General features: G+C 43.4%; 1 protein-coding gene across 1 annotated transcript in view; it reads left to right on the top strand.

The window, feature by feature from the left end:
• Positions 1-26,291, top strand: part of VEGFD (vascular endothelial growth factor D) — a 508,699-nt gene that overhangs the window by 325,707 nt on the left and 156,701 nt on the right. The window contains exon 2 of the mRNA XM_086933335.1: positions 8,970-9,171. Within this exon, the coding sequence (XP_086789461.1) occupies positions 8,970-9,171 (202 nt within the window). The remainder of the gene's footprint in view (positions 1-8,969; positions 9,172-26,291) is intronic.

Genomic DNA, 26,291 nt, shown 5'->3' with positions numbered 1-26,291 from the left:
AAGCGAATGGCCCTTTCTGTTTGAAACAGGGGTAAAGATGAATTTTCCTCATTATTTATTTCCTGTATCGAGAAATTGAATACTAATAGTATAGCTAACCGTAGGGTAAATGGAGTAATGCCTGTAATGTTAACACGGGAGGGACAACTGATTGGACATTCCACTTCCCACATGATGAAAGACTTTAATTGGGAAACCACATGGAATGACTGAATTTCTCTAATTTCAAATTATGTTATGTGGCCGGTGCTGACTATTCAATAGGCAGGCTATTATACACCATTATTGTATTTGATGATTTTTCAGGCTTTGGGTTTAACTGGAGGAAATACATTGTATTTCTGGTCCTAGAATGGACCCCAAGTGCTAAAGCAAAAAGCCCCTTTCCGAAATACATTAATTTAAGTGCCTTGGAATATGGATTAGTAGCGATATGAAGGCTATTCACAAAGGTAACTCTTACATTTTTGAGTAACTTTACTTCTTTTGACTATTCACCATTTACGAGAGTAAAATTATTCAGAAGTGTAAACTGACATGTTTCCGCCTTCTGACACAGACACTTTTCCTATATTTGAATAACATTTTTTACATTAAAATAAATGTAACTTTATTTTTTTTAATTATTACATTATGTTAAATGAATACAATATATTACATTTGGTAACGTTTAATACATGATAAATAAATATAAACAATTTATTTTGAGAGGAATTTTTGAATAATTCTAGAAAAAATAATGTTAATGATATATTTAAATTAATTAAATAATACATTGAAAATTAGGTTATACTGTTGTAGCATTGTTTTATTTTGTTCTACATTTAAAATACCCAGGGAGGCTTAACTGGTATACACCCATACAGAGGAATATGCAACTACCAGGCATATTCCATGACCCCCCGTTTGCTAAGGAGGGAGAGGCAGGGGCTTGTGAAACTGAGAGACTGTTTTTTCAGGGCCCACTCTTGGCATCTCTTGAGGAATCACACCGCGTTGTGATTCCGCAAACGATTACTCCGCAAGTCGGAACAATGACTTGCGGAGGCGGGGGGGAGGGGATAGAGGTGTTGGATTTAAAATCCAACACCTTCCCTAGTGTCCGCACAGACTGGAGTTGGAATAGTAAATTATTTTATTTATTTATTTATAAAGTTTTATATAGTGCGAACATGATCCCGAAGGATATCAGAGCGCTTTACAATTTAAGGGCGAGGAAGGTAAAAGTTGCAGTACAATCATCAAAGGGCTAACAACAACCCAAACAAATCAAATATGCACATCAACCATGAAGGTTACAATCGAAGTGACAACAATGCTAAGATAAACTATTCCAACATCCAGCGCCCCCCCTCCGCAAGTCTTGTTTCGACTTGCAGAGTAATGGTATGCGGAATCACAACGCGGTCATTGTCACGACCGCGTTGTGATTCCCTGCGGGGAGAAAAACAGGGGAATAAGGACATACATTCTTGACTGGATACACAGTGTCCCTCATTTCAGCAATGACGAGGGAGGTTTTTGTCTATCTGTAATCTGGCAACAGCATTGTATGAGAGTAAAGGAAGAGGTTCCAGGCAGAAGGGGAAGAAAATCTGGGGGACCCTATCAGATTGGGTTCATGTACGCTGGCTGGTCTCAGATTCCTCTGTAGGATGACTTGCTATTGAGAGTACATGTATGCCCAATATTTGCACTTTTATTTTTTTTTGCACATGCACAAGGAAATTTGGCACCCTAACTGCTGTTAAATGGGAAAGTGGTGTGTGGGGTTTGGGGGCCACTTTTCGCAGGCCAGTTCTGGCTGGCTACATCAAAGCAGTGACTTGGTTCTGTTTTTAAGCACCTTGCACCTCCCCAACTCACCTGAATCGCACCCAGCCTAAGATTGCCAGGCTGTTGCCAAGCTGTTTATTGGGACAGGAAGGAGGTGGTGTATAGCAGCAGAAGGTGACAGGCAAATGGGAGGGAACAGAAGGGGACTGATAGGGTGTTAAATACAACCATGTGACACTTGATTAGAGCAACTTTAAACTAAATTGCTGGAGCCAAGGTAGAGGGACAGTGCTGTGGGACAGTGCTGTGCGCAGGGCCATAATGCAGAGAAAGAGCTCTGTGAATCTCTCTGAAGATTGATGCTCTGGGCCTAGGCCCAGCGCGTCCATGCCAAAGTTGGGCCGGCTCCGCAAAGATACACAGTTACAAGCAGGCTGGGTGAAATACTCCGGAAAGTGTGATTACATTGCCCTTGTCACAGGAGAACAAAATGTAAGTGAAAACCACAACTTTCCAGAAAGCCATGCACAACTCTCTCTCCACCTAAGTGGCTCACTTCATACACAATAGTAGCGTAACTAGTCTTCTTTCACTCCATCCATGGCAGGGGCACCTCATCCCCTTCATGATTAGTGGTATAGCTCCAAGACATGTTGTACCCCTTCTTTGAGTGTAGGTAAATGAGACATAAGGCAACAACCAATGATGCTAGCCAGTGCTGGGATTTTTCCCTCATGTCCCTCAAGGGTCCATCTAAATTTGGGCTCTTTCTTGGATACCTGCAAGGAAGTGCTAGGTGTGCACCAAAGACTGTTGGATAATAATCCCTGTGGGATGAATCTCCTTCGGAATCTAAGCACCCACCTTTGTCCCGTAACTTGCCATCAAGGTTGATAGCCATTAGTGATAACTCCTTGCTTATTGCCAACTTACTCTCAACCAAAGAACTGCAGTTTAAGGTCTAGTAACCCCTCTATAGCCTCTGTGCGTCATTGTGTCTCCTGAGGACCAAAGGCTCAAAACGAAGAGACTTGTGGAGTCTCATGGCTGGTTTCTCAATCAGGTCTATTACCTGACTCTCCTGCATTCAAATACTACATACCTTTCCTCCATGAATGATGTCACATCCTGTCCCTGGCATTCATTACTGGCTTTAATGGAGGGAGTCCTGCAAAGGTGACCCGCTGCGAGAATCATTCCTATCTCAAACCCCAGCTCTTGTCTCCAACTCCAGCAACTAGAAAATTCCCCTCGTATGCACCCTTGCACTCCCCATCAGAAAACCAGATGACAAATCTACGGCCAGTCATCCAAGAACACATTACCTTATCATCATTTATCATCATTATTCTTCCTGGAGGAGATACAACACTAGACTATTTGAGGACACCGAACACATGAACCTGCTGCAGCTCTCCTGCTATCACATCTACACTCACAGATACCTGTATGGATTGTGGGCAAATAATAATACAACAAACATCAATATGATTGAAGCAGGAAGTCCAAAGGAGAAATAAATGCAGCCCAAAGGGACACGGAGGAAAGGAGTTCCACTAGAAGGTTTAAATGGAGGGATAGCTACAGCTTTTCAATAGTTAGTAAGGAAGGATCTTATACATTCTGTAGTATAAATACCATGAAAGGATGTCCTAGTAAAAAACAGCTGATGTTAAGAAAATCAAATGTAACCAATAGGTTCAAAAGCATGTACTGTAAAATGATGCTACAGTCAGCATGTATTCTGAAATCATCTGTTGCTGGCTGAACCACTAATTGATCTTATGTGTGTTTATGTTTAATTTCTGGCATGCAGTATCACATTTATTAATATAGAGTGTAGTAAATCATACAGCAATGGGGATAATGGTAATAATGGGAACTGCTGCCTTCTTTTCTATATATTCTTAATTCCTTGTGTAGTGTGAACCCAGAGGGTCTAGTTGAATTGCTGTATAAAAACATTAGCAACAAGTTAAATGAGATTGCCCCTATATGTTTATAGAAATCTAACTCTGTTGTAAGCATAGTTTTTAATCCTATATTTGAAACAAGTCAAAAAGATGCAGCACAAATTTGTACTCATACTCCATATGCTATCTTTGTGCAGTATGTAGAACTAAATATATTAGGGCCCAATTCAAAAAATGTAATCTGAGACAAAATCCTAACTTTACGACTTTCAGTATTCACAAAGGGCATTTAGCAGTAGTAAAGTTAGGAATCCTAACTTTACTACTCCTAAATGCTCTTTGTGAATACCGAAAGTCATAATGGTAGAATTTTGTCTCGGATTACTTTTGTGAATCGGGCCTTTACCTCTTAATGCACATCTTGGAATTAATCAGTCAAAATTTTACATAAAATCACTAAGTCAAACTCAACCAACGTTAACAGTTGCACTAGAGTTCTCCACAGCTTCTTCAAGAAAAAAGATCCAATCAACTTTCGGGATCCTTATGACAATCCATATTCAACCATGTAAGGGCGCCAAATATTTTAGACTCACTGTATTATTTTACCCACCTAACCCAACAATAAGCCCTCTGAGTGTCTGAGACAATCGTAAGGGGCTATTGACAATGGTAAACTTACACATGAGTAAATCTACACGTGTACATTTTCTTGTACTCTTTGTAATAAATGTAATACCTTTGGATATTCACCATTTATGAGGGTAAATTTACTACAAAGTGTAGATTTACGTGCCTCAAACCCCAAAACCAGGTGATGGGACCTAATTTATGAGTGTAGGTATTGTTTATACTTTAGTTATTGCTTGTAACTTTTCACATGAAGGCAGAGATCTCTGCCACCGGGCAGACATCTTCCTATAGAAAAGTATAAGGAAAAGCTACATTTCTTAAACTTAAAAGAAGTTACTAAAGTATTTGATGTGAAATATCAATGCAAATTCTTTTAATATTTTTATTTTAAATGTAGAGCAAAATAAAATAAATGCTACAGCACTGGTAACTTCCTGTTGAATTAGGTATCTAGTTAATTTAAATGTATTCATTTAAATTAAAAAAAACTTTTAAAAATGTTTATATTTATGTATTCTGAGTAAAAAATGACTAAACGTTATGAATAGAAATACTTTCAATTTTTCAAAGGTTATTTAGATAGTTTAAAATAAAGAAACGTACTTATTACATTTGTAACATTTACTTACACTTTCCTCCCAAAGCCCCTTACTCCTTCTTAAACCCCTCCAACTTAGTCATAAGTGTTCACATTTTTCCAGCCACTCCTTCTGTACCTCTCACAATCACTACTAAAACGTAGGGTATATGTCTGGAAATTGCCACATATAATAAAGATAGGAGAGTCAGAGGCGGAGAACTCTGCATGTAGGTTTGAGAATAACATTTTGTAGTACCTGAGAAATACAAAATGCAGTTGGGAAATAGGCCCTAAAGTGACCAGTCTTTGAACAGCCCTTTGCATACATAAAAATTGGATGAACAGTTAAGAACCTGACAACACAGAACTTTTGAACTTGTCTATCAGTCTTAGATTAAAAACAAAAGCCTCAAAGTATTCAACTATAATCCTGTTAACTAAAAAAAGAATGCCCTTCCCAACTATCCCACCAATTTCTAGCACATTTTCAGTCTCATACTTGCTGAAATTCTGGAACCCAAAATTGCATAGTTAACTCTGAAATGTCAAAGAAACACAGAGGTTTCAGAGCTGCAAAGGGTACAGAAATCAGAATGGCAGATATCCAAGAGATTTGAGAGGAAATCATGGTCCAGCACACATCCTCCTTCTAACAATATTGTGTAAATCAAGTGTGCAGTTCCAAAAGAGAAGCCTAGCAGGCTTTAAGCACTTCTCACAGGTCACAGAGCATCTCTCTTAGGATGTACAAGCTTGTGCATCCTTAGATATCACAGAAGATCTTCTCTCATCCATCTGATCAGGGGTCCTTAATCTCTTAGAACTGTTGGTGGCATAGGAGACAGCGAATCTTGCTTACTCTTACAACATCTAGAACAATGGGTCGGTACAACTGGACCAGTACTTCAGTGAATCAGGTTGTTCATGCGTGAACAAAGCCGAAAAACGAAAAATGGCAATGTGACATTTTCTACAAAATATTTTTCAAGCAGTAATCCTTGGGAATCAGTCCTTTGACCTCTGCTGTTAATTGTATACATATGGCCTCTGGCTGCAGTGATCTCTCAACATCAACTAAAATTCCAAATGTACACTGATGATACTTAAATTCACCATTAAACAAGGAAACACCAAGACCAATGTGCTGAGCTTTCAAATGGTTCTAGTCATCATATTAATCATCATAGTAGCTTTATTTCGGTCATAAACGTACAACAAACAAAGAAAAAACATACAAATATCCTCACAAAGTTAGTATAAGGATCACCAGAGATCAGAAAAACATAGTTATTAAAAAGGATTTCGTTACAATAGAGACTAAAATCTAAGTATGCATAAGACTATACAATTAAAAAACGTTGCAGCATCAAACATAATACAGGTTAAAGTGCAATTGTAAACCACGAAAAGTGCAAGTGCTCATGAAATACCTTATAATATAAAAGAATAATTAAAATAAAAGAGCAGGGACTTGGCTGAGCATAAATTGAACATAGGGTTGCACTGCATCTATTTGAAAAATAAAATCTCAAGTGCCACAGGATAACAATCCTAGTGCCACCATACTGACGTTCTGGCACAGAGTCTACCTTATAGCTAGGAATTGGTTCCCCCTATTACGGGATGTGCACATTTACATTAAGGTGCTGTATCAAATATCATGGATAGGGCATAGGGTCTCACAATTCATAAATCACAAAGTGATCAGCAGATAAAAGACAAGTTAAAATTATGTGTACATTTACTCCCAATGACATATGTCATCCCCGGGTGCAGCTCTGGACCAATTACTACAAAGTTTCTTAAAGAAGGGGGATGGGAGCACCCTGCCTCCCCTCCCAGCACAGTTCGCCCCTTAGCATTGTGGTAAATGCAGTTCACAGTGATTTCTTACTTGAATTTTAGCTAAGGTGGTTCACCAAAGTTGGTACAGGTAGTGCTGTAAATCTCTAGACACGTGTTTATGGATATTCTCCTTCATCAGTAGAGATAAAAAACAAAAATTCCTTCTGGGGTTGCTGGAAAGGCTGCCACAGTCTCTCAGGTCTCAGTACCTCTCTCTGGCACACAGGTGCATCTCCAAAAGCTCGTAAGCTCAGCGGCTCAAGGGAGCCGTTTCAAAAAGAAGGGGGATGGGAGCACACTGCCTCACCTCCCAGCACAGTTCGCCCCTTAGCATTGTGGTAAATGCAGTTCACAGTGATTTCTTACTTGAATTTTAGCTGTAGCGGTTCACCAAAGTTCGTGCAGGATAGTGCTGTAAATCTCTAGACACATGTGTTTCTGGATATTCTCCGTCATCAGTAGAGATAAAAAACGAAAATTCCTTCTGCGGTTGCTGGAAAGGCTGCACCAGTCTCTCAGGTCTCAGTTTGATGAGCTTTGGAGACGCACCTGTGTGCCTGTGAGTGGTACTGCGACCTGAGAGGAACTTGGCAGCATTTCCAGCAACCCCAGATGATTTTTCTTTGCTCTCTTTAATACTGCTGCTCTCTACTGATGATGGGCTCAACCCAGAAACACGTGTCTAGAGATATACAGCAATGTCTGCACCAACTTTGGTGAAAAACTCCCGCTACTATTGAAGTAAGTTTGAACTGTGTACTGCATTTACCAGGATGCAAAGGGGCGAACTGTGCTGGGACTGTGAGGCAGTGTGCTCCCAACCCCCTTTCTGTTTAAAAGGCTCCCTTGAGCCAGAAAGCTGAGGAGCTTTGGAGATGCACCTGTGTGCCTGTGAGTGGTACTGTGACCTGAGAGGAACTTGGCAGCATTTCCAGCAACACCAGATGATTTTTCTTTGCTCTCTAATACTGCTGCTCTCTACTGATGACTGGGCTCAACCCAGAAACACGTGTCTAGAGATATACAGCAATGTCTGCACCAACTTTGGTGAAAAACTCCAGCTAATATTGAAGAAAGTTTGAACTGTGTGCTGCATTTACCAGGATGCAAAGGGGCGAACTGAGCTGGGACTGTGAGGCAGTGTGCTCCCAACCCCCTTTCTACGAAGATCTTTGGTTCGAGGTCCTATACATAAACTAAATATACAGGTGCCATGCCAAGGAGGGAGTGATTTAATCTATGGTAGGCTCATAACAGGGAAAAGGTTTTATATTAAGGAAATCTCTGTCAAAGAAGCTTGACTGGTTGCAATTTTTTGGGTGATAGGAAATTCCCAATATAATTTTTTTAACCTGGTTTTTGCAATAAGACATCTCATCAGGTGAGACCCAAAGATTCACCATCCCAAATTTCCCCAGCCGCAATCTTACAGAGTTCAGCCAAAGGATTATGTATATACATTTAGGGGGCATAAGATCTCTAAGGCCCACACAATATAAACTTAATTCTTCTGTGTACCACAGTAGATGCCACTATAGTAGCAGTTTACATTCAGCTTTGTGGACAATACATCTTTGGGTCAAATCCAGACATAGAGGAATCATTGGAGTATTTACAGGTAGTCCTAAAAGGAATCTAGTAAACTTGCTTTCTACTGTAGTTAGGATTTGAGTACTCACAAATCCCCAAAGTTTACAACCATACAGAGCTGCATCTATGGCTCTTTATGTTATAGATTTCTAGGGCTGGTGCTACACTCCTGGAAATTGTCCGTCTATGGATTTTGGCTATACATGCTATATGCTGGATTAAGACAGACTGCGATTTCTGGAGTTGCAACCCCCAATTTAAGTTAGGCTTGAGCCTCACACTAAGATAATCAAAATAGGGCACCTGATCATTAAGCTTTGTGACCTGCTTTTTCCCTTCCGCTGGTGACAACACGCACTGTGACATTACAAACCAACTGTAATATGGTATTACGGTTGAGGGGCTACATTATTTCCTTGTTGCAGGCTACTATGGACATCACTAATTCCCTGTAATAAGGAAGGTAAAGACGGACTTTTTCACAAGTTTTGCATGCTCCCATGTATTATATGAGATGTTATTGCTGGTGATCATTATTTGTCCTTTGCACTGGAAAGCATAACATCATCAATTAAACTATTAAGTACAAGTGAAAACTTCAGAGATACACTAATGGGATTTTTGTCTTTCAGGGAATATCTCAAGCTGAGTTAGAACAGAGGATACGTGCTGCTGCCAGTCTGGAAGAGCTTCTCCAGATCACACACCCGAGAGAGCTGAAGTTGTGGAGATGCAGATCGAAACTCAGATCCTTTGCAGGTGTAGATTCACGATCCACGTCACACCGATCCACACGCTTTGCCGCTGCATTCTATGACATTGAAATCCTGAATGGTAGGTTGAATTTAAGACTATTTAAGACTATTGTGCTGTAAAGGTAGTGCTGTACAACTCTAGCAACATGTATGGTTTAAAAGGTAAAGCATTAATCATCCTCTGGAAGTCATGGACATCAGTTATAGTTAGCCAGGAGAACACCAGCAACCACTGGCCTGCCTTTCGACTGTCCTGGCACTATCTTAGTTTCAGGGATCATGAAGGAAGACAGTTTAGCAGAAAGTAGAGATGGATCTAGAAGCCCTCTTCACTTTTTATAGTTTAAACTGATGGCCCTTCCTTTGGTTCTTAGTAGTACATAGAGGTACAAGCAAGATCAAGGGACAGTGGTGTCATCGTGGTGGGCAGGTTATGGATGATGCCCTGCTTAATTTGTTTAAAAAAAAGGTGTGAGCCAGAAAGTGTTTCTTGTGAGTCCGCCACTGCATTGGTAAATGTTATGACTGCTGAATACCATGGAAGCCTGGTCTTGATTCCTCCTCATGCCTTTTTGTTCCACTACCAAGCACTTTCTGATTCTTTATTGCACTGTCACAGGCTCTTTTCAGCCATTCTTTCTCATTTGTCTCTGCTATTCTGTCTCTCTCTTTTTCTTCCTCCTTCCTTCGCACTTTTGTGACTTTCCCCCCTGTTGCTCTCGATCAGATTTGATGATGGAACAATGAGTACCTCTTCTTCTGGTGTTGTCATCTCTGGGCTCGGTGACCCATAGGATGGCTGCATGGGGCATGTGGAGGGTGGAGAAGCCCTCTCACAGACTCAGGCAAAAGACAGGAGGCCAAGCAGGAAAGAGGAAGAGATGGGAAGGTGGGTCTATATCAAAGAGGAAGTGCACCAGCTCTTTGACTCATCTGTCTTCTAAATTAATCAGCCCAGGCCGCAACGGAGGGTAAAATGGAGATGGAGCCTATGAGTTGGCAGAGTTAGTGTAGGCTGTGATTAGCCAGATGGTGTCATCAATTACTGGCTTGCTGAATCTGTTTTTTACCCGGCTCAAGACAATTAGGAAAGAGTTGGCAAAATGTAATCTTACCCTAGTAGAGCAGCCATCACACCCCTCCCAAAGGTCCTCGACACAGCCTGAAACTTTTCATAATACCTTGGAAGCTGCCAGAGTTAGTACCCTATTTATCAAAGATCCTAAAGATAAAGAAATGTGAGTCAGGAATAGACCTGTTGGAAAGGAGCCTGAGCCGCATGACTATCCACCGGGTGCAAGAAATCCCTAAGAGCTACTCCAGGGCCGCCCGAGCTAAGGCATGGTGCAGTGAACTTTTTCCCCCGAATTCCATCTGAGTGCATGCCCTATGTTCTGGTATTGAACGATGTTCCAAGCTTAGCACCGCTCATGAGAGGAAGTTATTCCACTTTGAAAAATAAAGTGCTACAGTGGCTGAAGAATAAAACTGACTGGCTGGCTGATCGGCTACTCAAGGGAAATTTTGATGATAAGAATACCCTGGATAGGGCTAGTACATGAGGAATCCTGTGGGGAATTCTCATCATCAAATTTGTCACCTTACCTGGTAGAATCCTTACTGAGGTTTTTCTCTTCGCAAGGCTCCATTCAAGTACTTCCATTGGGCTATTTCTTCCAACCAATGACTTTTCCCTCTATATTAAGACAAAGGAGTCCTCACCAGACAAGAGGCATGTTTCAATAATTTCATGTTGAACCCCGGAACTCCTTTCAGCCACTTGCCACCTTAGAAGATATCACAGTCTGGAGGGAGCCAGGCAGTCAGGAACATATCAGGACATAGTGGGGAGGAGGGCCCTTGTGTTGGAGATGGGGGGAGGGGCCCTTGGAGGCTCTTCCTGGTGCAGCTAAAAGGATCTCTACACTGATTTTAGATAGCCGGGGTTGCGTTGGGGAAGAAAGGCAGGGGTTAAGGCTCATGTCATGGAATATAGATGGTATTCAGAACAAGCTTTCAAGCCTGGTTTGGATTTCCGAAATAGGGAAAGCAAACATTATCTTACTGCAGGAAACATGGTCCCTAGTTGACTTAAGTGTGGAGGAATATTACTTCTTTTGCGGCAGAGCTCTACCATCAAGTTCAGGGTGGGCTAAGGGGTAGGGGGTTAGCTGTTCTAACGCTAATCTCAGTCAAACTCACAGGCATTTCAGCTAGCATTATTATCCATTCTGCTCATTATCAGATAATTCTCCTACAGATTCCATACTCATTTGATTTAATTTTGATTAATTTATATAATATGATATTTGATACTAGAGTAACGGAATTAATTGAGGGCTTGGAAAACACCTTAGAATCCTTCTCTGAAAGTTATAATAGGGATACGTTTATAGTTTGGGCGGGTGATTTCAACATTAAGGGGTCAATTCTGATGCCGTTCGGAAGGGCTCCGAATCGGAGTTGGGTTTGCCGAATCCAATGCTGAACCCTTGTTGCTGACCAACTTGTACACAGTTCCAATGACCAATTACGATGCCCGTAAAGTAGTAGGGCTGTGTGAATCGGTTCCGAAAGGTATTCGGGCAGGTTGCGTCTTTTGGAGCCAAGTTGTACAGCTCTATGGACTGTGTGAGCGATTTGAACAGCCATTCTGAATCGGTTTCTCTGGGACGAATCGGCTGCCAGAATCTGTCTTTTGGGGCCAATAGAAGGACCCCCCTTCACCTTGGGCCCTCCGGATTGGACCCGTGGCGGTACCCAAGCGACCCCCCTTTTCAACCATGCACAGTGTGGCAGGCACCATGGGGTGCCAGCCACAGGGTGCAAGGATTTCCCGAGCCACCCCTTCCTTCAATGGGAGCCTGTGTTCTTGTTCGAAACACAGGCTCCAATTGAAGTCAATGGGAGTCTGGCTGAATTGTCTCCGGAAACATCCGGATACATTCAAATCGCTCAGTCGGACTCCCCCAATCTGAGTGGTCCGAAAAGCATTCCGGGACCGATTTGGTAGGAATGCTTTCCAAACTGCATCGGAATCAACCCCTAAGTTGTGCAGCTCTATTGCAGAGTTAGAGACGAGGAGGGAGGGGGCACCATGCATTTCTGTCAATTGCGAATTGGGGACTTCATGAACAAGTTTATGCTCTCCAGAACTCTGGTATTTGCAAAATAATTTAGGGGGAATGGTCCTCCGTTGCTCCCAACCTTTACTGGAGGTTTCAAGGGAAATTAAATAGATTTTTTTCATCCTGTCCCTGGATTTGGTGGCGATTACATTGGGTTATGAGGTTAGGCTCTCATGTGTTAATTATCACAGCCCTTTGTTTTTGACTCTTGATGAGTAAGGATAATAAGTGAGTAAGTATAGGACTTGGGAGACCTTACCACCATACAATTAACGTAATAAAGGTATAAGAATGAAATAGGAGACAATAAATAAAGGGTCCTTTTCGGCCAACTTGGTAAAGGAAAATGTGAATCTTTTTTTCAAAATTTACCTAGTTGGAAGATCCCCAAAGCAGAGTGCTGATGCCTCTAGTTCCCTTTGCGTGGTTGTCGAAAATGACCTGAGGTGCAATAGATCAGTTAAGCCATCACCCCCCCCCCCCCCCCCTTAGGGGGTTCCATCATGAGTGCACTACGACTCATAAGAAGCTGAATGTAGGTTCATCTAAAACTCCTTGTGATAAAGAGATGGTTTTGGAAGTGCAAAACTCCAGCAAAGCTACCATGTAGTCTAGGAGATTTGGGCTGAGGAGGGCTGCCTGGGAGGAACTGGGTGAGACTGCTAGACTGAGGTATAGCTTCCTTTTGGAAGGTGGTTAACCAACACTTTTTTACCGGTTATGATAAACCGACTTTAGACGCAGAGATCTCAGCTGATGCATGGGTTGGCCATTTTAGCAATATTTTTAATACTGAGTACAGAGCTGTTAGTAATTTTTGTTGAGATACAAATTATAATGGAGGGATGTAAGAGGATCTGAGCAACTCTATTGAGGTAAAGGATACTATTGCTGCCATTAAGCGGAGCCCGGAGGGAGAGGCCCCAGGACCGGAAGAGTTACCTCTGGACCTTTTTTAAAGAAAATGTTTTGCGGTGGGCCCCAATCCAAGCCAATGTCTTTAAAGCCTCAATAAATAGGGATTTAATTCCTTCTTGGTCTGAAGCCATAGTTGTCTCTGATTTTGAAAAGGGAAATTGGAACCTGCCCATATGTTAACATCCAGTCTCTCTTCTTGTTAGTTCTGTAAAATTTTTGGAGAGGGTCCGTGCATCTAAACTGGAAGCCTGGCTACTGAAAAATCAATGCTTATCAAAAGCACAGCATGGTTTACGTCAAGAAGTTGACACTGTTGAGCAGTGCCTTACCTTACAGCTGACCTTAGGGAAATATGTAGAGGCTCGAAGGGGTTCCATTTACCTGGTGTTTATGGACCTTTCCTCTGCCTTTGATATGGTAAATAGGAGGAAACTGCGGAAAGGCATGGCCACAATGGGAATTGACTACGGCAGTGGTTTCCACCCTTTTGACTCCTGGCTCAGTAGTGACTCCACTGAGTCACTACTGAGCAGCCGGAGACTCCCAAGCAATTTGTACAATTTAGATTTCAAACAGTAATTAGCAAAAAATGCACAAACAAGTACACACAAAACAAATACATTACTAAAGATTGTATTATTTTATATTGAAAAAACATGCAAAGGGGGGCTTTGGAGGCTCTAACCCCAAGAAAATTTGGGATACTATGATGCATTCTACAACCCATTTGTCATTATATATTCAATTGTATTTAGCTTTTAAAGAATAGTAAATGATGACCTTACTGTACATCAGAATACGCCAATCTTTGTTGGGGCTCTTCAATGATTCTCTCACTATCACCCTTCAACAGTGATTCTCATTTCTCCTTAGCCCCTGTGTCACGTGTATTTCATTTGTTTTATAGCACCTCATACCAGTGTAGGGTGAAGGAGCACTTTACATCACACACACACATAAGGCAAAGGGGACTTCAAGGTGTAGGATTCATTTGTTGTTCATACTGGTAGGAGTGTTTTTAAGAGCGCTTGGTCTAAAGAAACACATGCCCAGGATTCAGAACATAACACAGTGGTTAGCGTTGACTTTAATAATAATAATTTATTTCTACCCAAACAAACCTTTTTAGCAGCAACAGAGTATTGAAAGACTGGGAAAAAACATAACTTACTCTCTTGCACCATGCATTTTTGCATACAGCAATTTGATGGCAGTTCATAGCTCACTGTGTTAGATTACGAATATAATGTATGAACAGCACAGTAACAAAATAATCTGTGACATAAGCAGTAACCCACTGAGCTATGCACATATAATACTTCGTAAACGGCATGGTACACAATCTTTGCAGCAGGCATATTAACCATCTTCGCTATGACAGATGAACCCAAGTTGCCACTAGAGAAAACTCCCATCTGGCTCCCCCTGGTACATTAATCACCGGAGTTATCTTGACACTTTTATTGTTGCCGGAAAACAGCAGGTTATATAAGGAACTTTGCAGTGCTTATAAAACTGCTTCCTGCAGACCCCTGGGAATGTGTCACATACCCCTGGGGGTCCGCGGACCACATTTTGGGAACCGCTGGACAAGGACATAATAGGGTTCCTACAAAGAATGTATTAGAACACTACCATAAGAATTAGGTAAGGCAAAGAAAGGGAACTTTCTCACAACATTCGGTAACACATAGGAGTTAGGCAAGGGTGTGTCATGGCCCCCCCCTTTTATTCCTTATCTAAAATAACTATTTAGAATAGCACTTGACCAAAATAGGGATAGTTTTGCTCAGAAGTAAGTCAAAACCCCCAAGTCTGTTGTATGAAGATGATGCTATATTAATGGCAAGGACCACTAATTAATTACAGTTTCTTTTAGACAGATTTTATAATTTATAGGGGGTCTGGATGTTAAAATGAATCTTCAAAAATCTTTTACAATGAGCTTTGGCCCTAGAGATGTGAAAACCAGGTCTTTCTTTTTAAGGGAGAAGCAACTCCTAAGAGTGAAGACTATTATATATTTGGGCCTTTCTTTTGGCCAAACCTTAATCTGGCAAAGTTTACACCAGTTTACTGCTGCCCAAACCCAAAAAGCGTGGAGTCTGTCTTCTCATTTGCAAGAAGGCTGGGTCAAAAACCGATCTGAGAAATGACCAAGATTTACCAGAGTAAATTTGTATCTGTGGCGACCTATGTTGTAAGAGTGAGGGAATCTAAAGGCCCTGGGCCATTCAAGCAGGTTGAAAACAAATTTGTGCGTAGATTGCTGGCTGTTCCACAGTCAAGCCCTGCCTTTATGTGCCTTTCAGAGCTGGGTCTGACCCCTTTGGGGGATAAGATACCCCTATTAATATGTCCTAGAGTGCGGGGGAACCCGCATGTGCAATTATTAAGGGTTGTTATGGAGGATTGTCTCTCCTTGGATAATGCGTTTGCCATACTATGGCTTAGCTACATTACGAAGGATTTTATAGAGCTAGGCCATTGTATTTTGCAGTTTGTATTCTCGAGGCAGGAAATGTTTCTCCCCCCAATTTTCCGTTCTTTTAACACAAATTCTTACATAGAGGCTTTTGCATGCCCGCAAAGGTTGGAGAACATGGAGATCTGTGTGGCAGTGGGAAACTTTGTTTGTCATGCTCTGGGGGTCAGAAATAAATAAGAATCAGTTTAAATTTGCTTCCTCATTGTTTTAGTAGGACCTTCAGGGTGGTAGTTCTAATTCCAAACCCACCCTAGGATTTTAATTTGTTTTTGTATTGGCAGTTTTCTTTTTATCCTTGAGTCAGCATGTGTAATAGTATCAATATGTTCTCATGAATATGTTCTCCCCCCTTCTTATTTATATAGATTTTCTTTCTGTGCATGAGCTAACTGAACTAATGATATATATGAAATGGTTTTTATTGTGCTTTTATGGCCTTTGCTACCACTGTCATTTTGATTAATCACGGTCCATGCGCGTTGTGTGAAAACGACTACAGCGTAGTGTTTTAAATGTTGAATCTTCATAATGACCTAAACAGGCCCAATATTTAAAGAAACTGGATTGGTATAGAGAACTGGTTTTCTTTAAAGTAACCGTGGATTTATACACAAAATATGAGCAATTGTGAAAAGCGTAATTTGCTTGGATGGGTTTATTGATAGAGCTGCCAATAGCAAAATACTTGCTAGTCTTTGGAAAACCCCCGAAGGGAAAAAAACATTGAACACTGTAAATTATATTGACATTCCATTTTATATTGATTTTGAAATTCATGTTTTATATTGTGTTCTTTCCTACGCGCCACTTCATCAAGGGTCGTGGATAGTTTTCTTTTACTGGAAAAGACTGCTCTTTGAGTGCATTACCAGTACATTCTTCAAAGAGCAAGTATGGACAAATCCCTAAAAAGGATAACATTCAAAAGTCAAGATTTCAACACTGAGCGTGAAAAAAAAAATATCAATAAATAGTTAAAAAAGAAGCGTGCTATAAAAATAGATGACCATTACAAGATAATGGGGTAACCCAATAATCGTCACCATACCTGGGTACAATGCAGGAATGAGAAATCAATCCGTGACTGCTTTAGGAGGAAATCAATTGCAATAGTTCCTGCTTGTGTCAGCAATGTAAGTCAGACACTAGTAATCAATACCATTTAGAATTGAAACTACATACCTAGCAGCAAAATTGAAATTCTTTAGGGCGTACAGGTAATGTTAGCAAAAAAGAGAAAGAAGCGCCAAAGAATATTTAAGTTTAAGTATATTTATTCCATATACTTAAATATGATCAAAATGTATTTGACATTTGAAAAGATGCAGAAGGTTGCTCGAGAAAAAGGGGGGGGGTGAGGGGATGAGTGTGCTTGTGATGAATAGGGATAGGTGGAAGTCACTAGTTTAAGAATATACACATTTTAAATGATTATAACAACAACCTAGTAAGAAGGCCAGTACAGAATGGCCTATCCTAGAAACATTATTGACATCATGTTATACATGCTATTATTTCAGTTTTGCTGCTAGGTATGTAGTTTCAATACCTAATGCTGCAGGAAGGACCAAGATGCAGCGTGGTAAGTTGAGCTGGGGCCTTGGCAGGGGGTGGGGGGGGGGGGGGGGAGGATGGTTTAAGGACTCAGGGCGGGGGCTGGGGTAGGTTTTAGGGCATGTGACCAATATTTAGGGCTTGGGCTGGGGTCAGGGTAATTTTTATGAGCTGGAGGCAGGGTATTAGGGCTCAGGGTAGGAGGTCGGGGTAGTTAACAGGGCTTGGGCAGGTAGATTCGAAAACAGGAGGGCTGGATTTTAGGGTTCATGGTGGTTGGGGTGGGATTGTTACCACGTATATACCTTTACCAAACATGCCTTTACAGCGAAACTCGTTGTAAAGGCATGCAAGGTAAAGACGCAGTTGTTGTAAAGACCGCGTGGTAAGGCATGCGTGGTTTAGGCATGCATGGTTGTGTCATACAACCCTAATACCTGTATTCCCATACTGAAACTGTGGACAAACAGCGGGTGGCTTGATTCAAGAGAGGACCCAGATGATTTGCATTCCAGAAGGACTGACAACAAGAACCCTACTCCTGTAGCCTCGAAAGATACAAACTGGTCCTGCACTAATTGATCCAAAATGTAGGTCATAACTACAGTCCTGCCAATTTGTAAATATTTTTCATCTTGTGAGGAGGGAGCTTGGCCACAAAGGGGGAAGGGCTTAATGCCGAGCCACTTCTAAATCCAAAAGCCCCACTATCCATGAGAAGCATCGCTCACCCTGCCCCCCAGACCAAAATTAAAGCTGGCTGCTGCTGATGTCCTGGAGAGGTTTCACACCTTGTAATGGACATCGGCTGACCTAAACCTCCAAACAATTAAGTGAAAACCTTCTCTCTGCAGGGGTTTCCAGCTAACTATGTGTTCATCGTATGATATCGACTCCTTACCGGGTGATTGTGGAAAGGAGCCAATATCATGTGTCACACGATGGCACTGTGTGGGTTGACAGGTCTGTGACTACAGAATTGCCTGTCACCCAGAGAATTCTTTCCTTTGACCAACCACTTTGCCTGAACAAGACCTCTGTAACCATTGAATATTGTTCAGCTACAGCATCTAATTCAGAAGAAACATTACTGCCTTATCTCACAGAACACAGACGCGAGCTATTGGACACTTTTAAAGATTCGCTAATTGCCATCTTTTCATGAATTGACCATGGAAATCAAGCTTACATCATTATTCCTTTACAATCATCCTAGATACCTCAGGCTTACCAAAACAATGCAGCAGCACTCTTCCTCGATATCAACGTATTGAACTATATACACTCATTGCTAAAGAGTCCTCACTAGTTACCAGTATAAGCATGATTAAACTTCAGAACACTCTGTTTGGTTCACAAGACTCAAAACCTTTGGAGATGAATCAGCAGGCACAAACCACCAAGACCTTTAGTTTGTGCACATCTTTAAAAAAAAAAAAAATCTTTTTATTAACAAAATCAAGAGAAAAAGCATCAGGTGACATATAGTGCTTCCACATTTGTCAAATATACAGTTCCGTATTACAGAATAATACATACAGAATAACATTTAGGGATCACAGGGCCTCCAACGCTACTGTTACATCTCGAACAACAGGAGGAGCACAAATATCCCCCGGTAACTATTCCAAGGTCCCCAAATCTTCCCCCATTTCGCAGGGAAGCCCCTAGCAACGTAGACCGACCTCTCTCCGTGCATGCACCAATCCAGGTCTTCCATCCACTTCTCGATCTGGGGAGTTTTTGCACATCTTAAAACTAAAAAATCTTTTCTAATGAATACAAATTCCTCACCTTAAGAGTATCTTCCAAGGTGTCATACTGATCCGGATATCTTTTCCTCTAGAATTAGTAGCACACCACCATATCCAGGTGGTCCCATGTGGATTCAGCCACTACTCTGTCCATCAGTTGTGACTACACCAGGATATAATAGGTGCCAACATGCATACTGATATGATCTGGTGTTCTCTTTCTCTCCCAACAGAAATCCATCACCTTCAACAGCCAGTAAGTCAAATGACTGCACTAGAGTTTTGAGGTTTCGAGCCTGTTGTAAGAGACGCAAGCAGATGTCTCTATCAGATCCACTTAACACCTGCATGCGGTGTCTTAGCTCCAACCATTGTTCCATGACATGCAGGTTATGTTTTCTGATGCACCTGAAGGCCATCAGAGAGTGGGAGTTGTGCTTGGCAACACCTACAGGGACAAGTCAAAGCTTAGCTCTTCACCTCCAGAAGGAGAAAGTGTCTTCTACCTGAAAAAAGATCCGATCCAGTTTGTGGGAGCATTCCGATCTGCGTCTCTGGACCCCGATACCAGGCTCTTCCTCTTCGTGGAGCCAATTTCAAAGCAGCAACATATTCAAGTAGAATTCTCTTCCTCACGGGGGACCCTAGGTGGCGCACACGCAAGATGGCCACACTGAGGTGAGGCTCCTGCAGCCCTGCGTGTAAATCCTACATTTATCCTGCTTTAGAGCTACTGCTGACAGCTCAGAATACCACCCAGCTGGAGTACTACCACAGCATCAGACTCGCTGAAAATCCTGACTGATTTGGAGGATTTTTGCTCCTGCTATGGCGCCGAGAGAAACTGGCCGGTGAGGGAGAGGTGACGGAGCGGAGCCCAGAGTCGGCCTGCAGGTCCACGCAAGCCCGCTACTGACCACAAGGCGTCCAGGCCTCATGACGCGAGAGGCACGGCTGCATGGAAGCCGCTGCACTGAGCATCGCGACTGCTGGCTGCGGCGTGAGGGCAAACAGCGCAACATACTGAGAACCACATAACTGCGGCGGCTGTTGGGGAAGAGCTGGAAGCGAAGGAGGTGAGCGGAGATATCGGCTCAATGCTGCTGCACTGCGGGGCATAATGGCGGGTGACGTCTGACCGCCATATCCGGTGTAATTTTCCCTGCGGCGACATCAGTCAAGCAGAAGGCCCAGCTCCGCTTAGGAGTGAGGATACTGTGCGGTGGCGCTGGGTACGGCACGGCCCTGCCCCCCCAGCCAAGGAGCGCGGTCCTGCCAGGGGGTCTGCCCTACTGCCGGCGCTGCAGCCGCGGTGCAGAGTGGTGGCGCAGCCGCCCTGTCCTGGCCTATAGTAGTGGCTGCCACGATAGGGAGACCGGTGAGGAAAGAAAGAGGCACTTTGTGCAGTGGGTCTGCCTCTGATATATGCGGACAGCAGAGGCGCCTGGAACGTAGCGCCGCATGTGAGACAACCCCCCCCAGGCCTGAAGGTTGGAGAAATTAGGCGCGCCCCGGGGGGAGCAGCTACTGGGCATTAAGTTGGTACCGCTGTGCTAGTGGCACGCGTAAGAGTGGAGAAGAGGCGTGAATGAATGCTCTAAAATCCTCGGCGGCGCCCTGGGTCCCTGCTGCAGTCTGCCACCCCTCAGGCCGGGTATAGAGGGAGGAAGTGCTGGAGCATCGCTGTGCGGGTGTCCACCGCCCCCCCATCTCTCAGATTGTCGCATGCCTGACACACCGAACAGGCCTCAATCCCCGTGGATCCAGGGGTGTGGGATGTGATTGATTATCCCCAGACCTGCGCACTGGTGATCACATTTGCCCCCTGCCGGATAGAGAGAGAAGACTACAGGACCACAGTTACACCTGCTGGACTGCTAGTGCTGCGGGGATGAGTCCCATACCATCAGGGGTGCCGGCCTCACACACGGAGCATCATGGGGAAAACGGATACCCGGCAACCCAAATTACATTTTTCTAAACAGCAAAGCGTGGCACTCATAACCTACAAGAGGACCGCATTTCGAATGGTGGAGAGATGGCGCAGGGCAGCTTGGCCGCGCAAAACACAGACGTGCAAAGTATCCTCCAGGAGGTACGGCAGGGATTTGCTACTATAGTGGACAAGGTGGACAGAATGTCCTCACGCATGGGTGCCATTGCGCACAAATTGGAAGGACATGAGGACCATATAACGGAAACGGAAAGGCGCATTTCGGAGACTGAGGATGCGACGGCCCGGGTCACTGCACAAACTGCCCGCATGGACAGACTACTGCAAATGGTAGCCATGAAGAATGAGGACTTGGAGGCGAGAAGCCGACGCAATAACTTTTGCATCCTAGGCATTCCGGAGTCAACCAACACAGGGCAGATGGAGGAGTATGTGGAGAAACTACTATTGTCTTCGGTAGGAGCGGAGGCCTTCTTCAACCAGTTTATAGTAGAGCGCGCACATCACACGTTGGGTCCACTCCCGGCTCCTGGAAACACACCACGCCCAATTATAGCGAGACTCTTAAATTATAGGGATCGCGATGTCGAGCTCTGCGTGGCTCGCAATAAACAGCAGCTATCCTACGATGGTAACACTTTCTCCATATACCCGGACTTTACACCTACAGTCCAGTAGGAAAGGCACAAGTTCACGGAGATTAAGAACAAACTGCGGGCTGCCCAAATTGATTATGTGCCACTGTATCTGGCGTGCCTCCACATACCACATCAGGGTAAACAGCGGTTCTTCACCAAACCGTAACAAGCGGAAGAATTTCTGAAACACCTGAAACGCACCAATTGCACTACCTGCTCTTTACCGTCAACGCAACAATCCTCTTCCATGGATGTCGAAGAAAATGACTCACAGTAACTGATGAATCACATGTTGTGTATCATTTCACCTAAGTAACTAACTGAGAAGATTAAGAGTGCTGAACAGTCTGACTAAGGACATGTATCCTGCCATTTGTATAGCTGTCAGGGAGCTCTAAGCTATCCCCTGCACACGCTGGGCACCCTCGGTTCTTTAGAGTCCAACCCCCACCATCCAAGGTGGGCTCTGGAACAGGGTGAACCTGTGCGGCCGCCTAGGGATGCCCCCAATGGGCATTCCCCCACTGTTGTTTGCTGCATGGAGCATGCAGTACAACGTTGGTATTTTCTTTTCCCTTTTTTTTTTTTAGGGGGAGACGGGATGGGGGGGTGGGTGATCAATTCTGGCAAGTTGGGGTTGCTTCAGTGGGTGGGGGAGGGACCATGGGGGGAATGTTTGAAGTTGTACGTGGTCGCCATGGCACTGAATGGCTTTCATTTAGATCTGGCACAGATAATGAGCAGAGCAGGAACAGAGCTGCAAGCACAGTTTAAAGAGTTGCAATATGCACAAGATTCTGAGCTGACCTGCCTTTACTTCGGGGGGTCTCACTACTGGTAGCCGCACGAGCCAATGGCTGGCACAAGCCCCAAAAAACTGAACATCCTCACATGGAATGTTAGGGTGTTAGGAGACCCACGCAAAAAGCGACACATATTAGTCTATTTGGACAGGCATCAAGTGCACATTGCCGTGCTACAAGAGACACACATCAGCCCTCAGGGAACCAACACGTTTGTCAGTAGGTGGGCTGAACACAGAATCTTTTCCTCTTATTCCACATATGCAAGAGGTACGGCCATACTAGTAAAAAAGTGCACACCTTTTCACTTAGCTGGGGCTACATGGGACACGCAGGGAAGGTACTGCTTGCCATGGGGCAGACTGGGCTCCGACTCCGTAACATTGGCTTGCTGTTACGGTTTCGATGTGGATGATCTGGGTTTTTTTACCGAGTTGTGGGCAAAAATCTTTGACATAGGATCTAACCACATCATTTGGGGGGGATTTTAATCTAACATGCAGTCCAGAAGTCGACAGGTCTCACCCCACCCCTCATCACTATACCAAGGCTCAAGCGGCTCTACAAAGTACGAATATGGCCCACAGCTTGATAGACACTTGGAGACATGCTCACCCCCACAAGCTGGAGGGAACACACTACACAGCGCAGGCGGCGTCATGGGCGTGGTTAGATTATTTCTTTGTGTCCCGGGGGTTGGGTCCCGCCATTTCCCAGGTGCAGCATCTGGCCCGCACGTATTTAGACCACGCACCAGTCAGGCTCGCGCTAACTTCGGCAGATTACGGCCCCCACGCAATAATTGGAGACTGCACGCCCCCATCCTCCTGGATTCAGTTTTTCTGGAAGAGCTTAGGGAAGAAGTGGGCGATTTCTTTGAGCGGAATAGGGACTCCGTTGATAGTGTCAAAACCATTTGGGAAGCCTTCAAAGTTACACTTAGGGGATTTTGCATAGCTAAAGGGGCTGGGGTACTTAAGGAAATAATGAACATCTTGCGCAAATTGGAAACAGACCTCAAGACATTAGAAGTGAAGCTGGCGACACATCCGGGTGGCCCCACACAACTCAAGTTTAGGGGATCACTTACAGAGTACACAGACTCCGCATGGAGAGAAACGCGCTTTAGGGGAAAATACTGGGTGGCTCGGCGTTATGGGGAGGGAGAAAGGCCGGGTAAAGCACTAGCCGACACGATTCGGAAACCACGATATTCCAACTACGTGCTAGAACTTGAAGATGTGGGAGGAGTGGTGTACAGGGACACTGCAAACATACTCAACGCGTTCACTGCGCATTTGGCTCAGCTATACACCACACACAGGGCAGACAAGCTGGACTTGGAGCAGTACCTAGGGTATGTATCGTTGGGATGGCTGAGTGACGTGCAGAGAAAGTTTTTATGTGCCCCGTTTGAGCTGGATAAGGTCAGGGACGCATTGTTATGTTATGTTATGTTAAAATTTGATAAAGCGCAAAACAGCTGCCCCAGCAAAGGGGCGTCCCGGCGCTAAAGAACCACAGAATCTTCACAGAGGACAGAAACAAGGGGCCGGAGACCTAAAGGGGAGGAAATAGGAGGGTTTTGACAGCTCTCCGGAAGGCAGACAGATTTTCCAGTGAGCGAATGTTCACCGGCAGATTGTTCCAAAGTTTGGCTCCTAGCACTCTAAAGGAGCGTCCACCAGTACGAGCTAACTTTGTGAGAGGGACTGTCAATAGTTGTTGGCCAAGTGAGCGCAGATTGCGCTGTGGCACATAAGGTATAAGGAGTGGCCGGAGAAGTTTTGGGCATCCAGTTTTAAGGATTTTAAAGATCATGATGAGAGCTTTAAACTGGATTCGGGACTCGATCGGTAACCAATGCAGCTTTCGAATAGTGGCTTTGGCCGAGCACCTGCGGGGAAGTCCGACCAAGGTTCTTGCCGCGGTGTTCTGCACGCGTTGCAGACGCGCTATCTCTGCTTTGTTGGCGCCCAGGAGTAAGACGTTAGCATAGTCTAGGCGGGACAAAATTGTGGCTTGAATGATCGTTTGACGAACCTTGGAATCAAAGAAGCCGAGTATGGGATTGAGGCTCCTCATCAGGCCCACACAGGTGGCCGCTACTCTTTTTGTGTGGGTCTGGAAGTTGAGTGATGAGTCCATCCAAACACCCAGGTTTTTAACCAAGGATTTGGGGGGTGGAATGGTGCCCAACGACAATGGCCACCAGTGTTGGTTCCAGTAGCTGGTGTTCTTTCTGAGGAGCAGCACCTCCGTCTTGCCTGCATTAAGCTGCAAAGTTTTAGGTAGGGTGAGCGACCCAATAGACCCTTGCGGGCTTGGGCAGTAGGAATGTTTAGGAGATGGGCCAGCAAGGGATTTGTTTATGGAACAGTTTTTAACGTGAGTGAGAGGAACTGTACTGAGTCAAGTTACCACACTTTATCAAATTAGTGACTAAAATATTTTTAGAAAAAACATCAATAATATTACCACACTAACATATTGAGACAATAAAAAGAGTGCAAGAACCAGGTATTGTTGTATCAAAAAGATTCTTATTATCTTTATGGCAAAAAATGCATAGGGTACAAAACAATGCAAGTGCGATATGAAAGGAATGTGCTTTAGATATTCCTGTACTATATCACAAAATGGGGTCTAAGCTGCTTACTAATGAAAACACAATGATTCCAAAACAATAATTGAAAATCAAAAGTGATTACAAAATAACAAGCAGGATTTAGACGTAGCGGTCGACGTTTCGGTCTTTTGTGGATGACTTCATAAGACCATCATCAGGACTTGAATTTTAAAGCATATGAAGATGATTGACCCTGAAACAAACTGTGACACAATAATATTGTATTACAACCTGGTTACATATTGCAAAGAAACAAAGACTTTTCGTCTACAGATATGACATTTAAGATATTACATGAAGATGCTCAGATCGGTGTGGCGACTGGACATACAATTAATTGTGTTTACAAAATTGGTTGAGCTTACTTAAAAATTCTGAGACAAATAGTTCCCAGAGGTAGGTAGGGGTGTTGTTCAACAATGTTGGATATACAGCGTGTGAATGAATCGACTGGATCCAGCAATAGAAGAGCTGAAAGTGACAGGAGTGGGATATTTACAGTTTTGTCAACGGGTTGAGCTTGAAGATTAAAAATAATTAGCATCTACCCTTACGTTCAAGTTTTGGGATGATCACTTGTCAATGGTGATGATCGATTTTAATCTCTCAGTTCAGGTAAGGGATTGTCCTGGGCGGAAAAGACAACAATGACATGTTCAGTGTCATATGGCTATGATTCTTATAGTTAGCTAATCAGTGGGCCACTCTGTCATGCACAAGTTACAGTAAGGATTACCTTTAAATCCAAGGTTTGGGGTGTCCAAGGAATAAATTGAGGACAGCGCTTTATTTAGATTATTGAATAATCTGGTTCTGAAAAGTAAGGAGGATTATTATTGTGGTTATTTAGTTAATATTGAATGATACCAAAATATTACAAAAATCCGACTGTAGCTATTATTAAAGGATGCATGTCCAAACGTGATTGGATTGCATTGACTCATGCATAGAAGGTGCTGTATCTGATATGCATGGGTATGAAACAACATACTTGGCCATGAGTGGTGATTGTAATGGTAGAAATGAGCTTTTAAAATCAAGAGCGAGCATGCAAGAGAATATTTTCACTCTTATCTATTTTTTAAAGAGACATTTATCAAGCGGTATGAGATATTTATATTTAATAAAAAGCCGTCTAGGCAGGCATTAGGAACTGTTAAGTTAAGATGCAATAATGGCAACGTAGCGGTGCACACAGCATCTAGACCGCTAGTGGAGTTAGGGCGGGAAACTTACTTGAGCAATGCGCCGAAAAAAACGCGATCGCGATGTGCAGAGCGGCAACGGAATTCACACAGCAGCCGAATGCAGTGACAGCTGTGATCGGACTTTT

Source organism: Lissotriton vulgaris, chromosome 8 (assembly GCF_964263255.1).
Source record: "Lissotriton vulgaris chromosome 8, aLisVul1.2, whole genome shotgun sequence".
In the NCBI taxonomy this organism is placed as follows: Eukaryota; Metazoa; Chordata; class Amphibia; order Caudata; family Salamandridae; genus Lissotriton; species Lissotriton vulgaris.
This window is presented reverse-complemented; position numbering and strand designations above follow the sequence as displayed.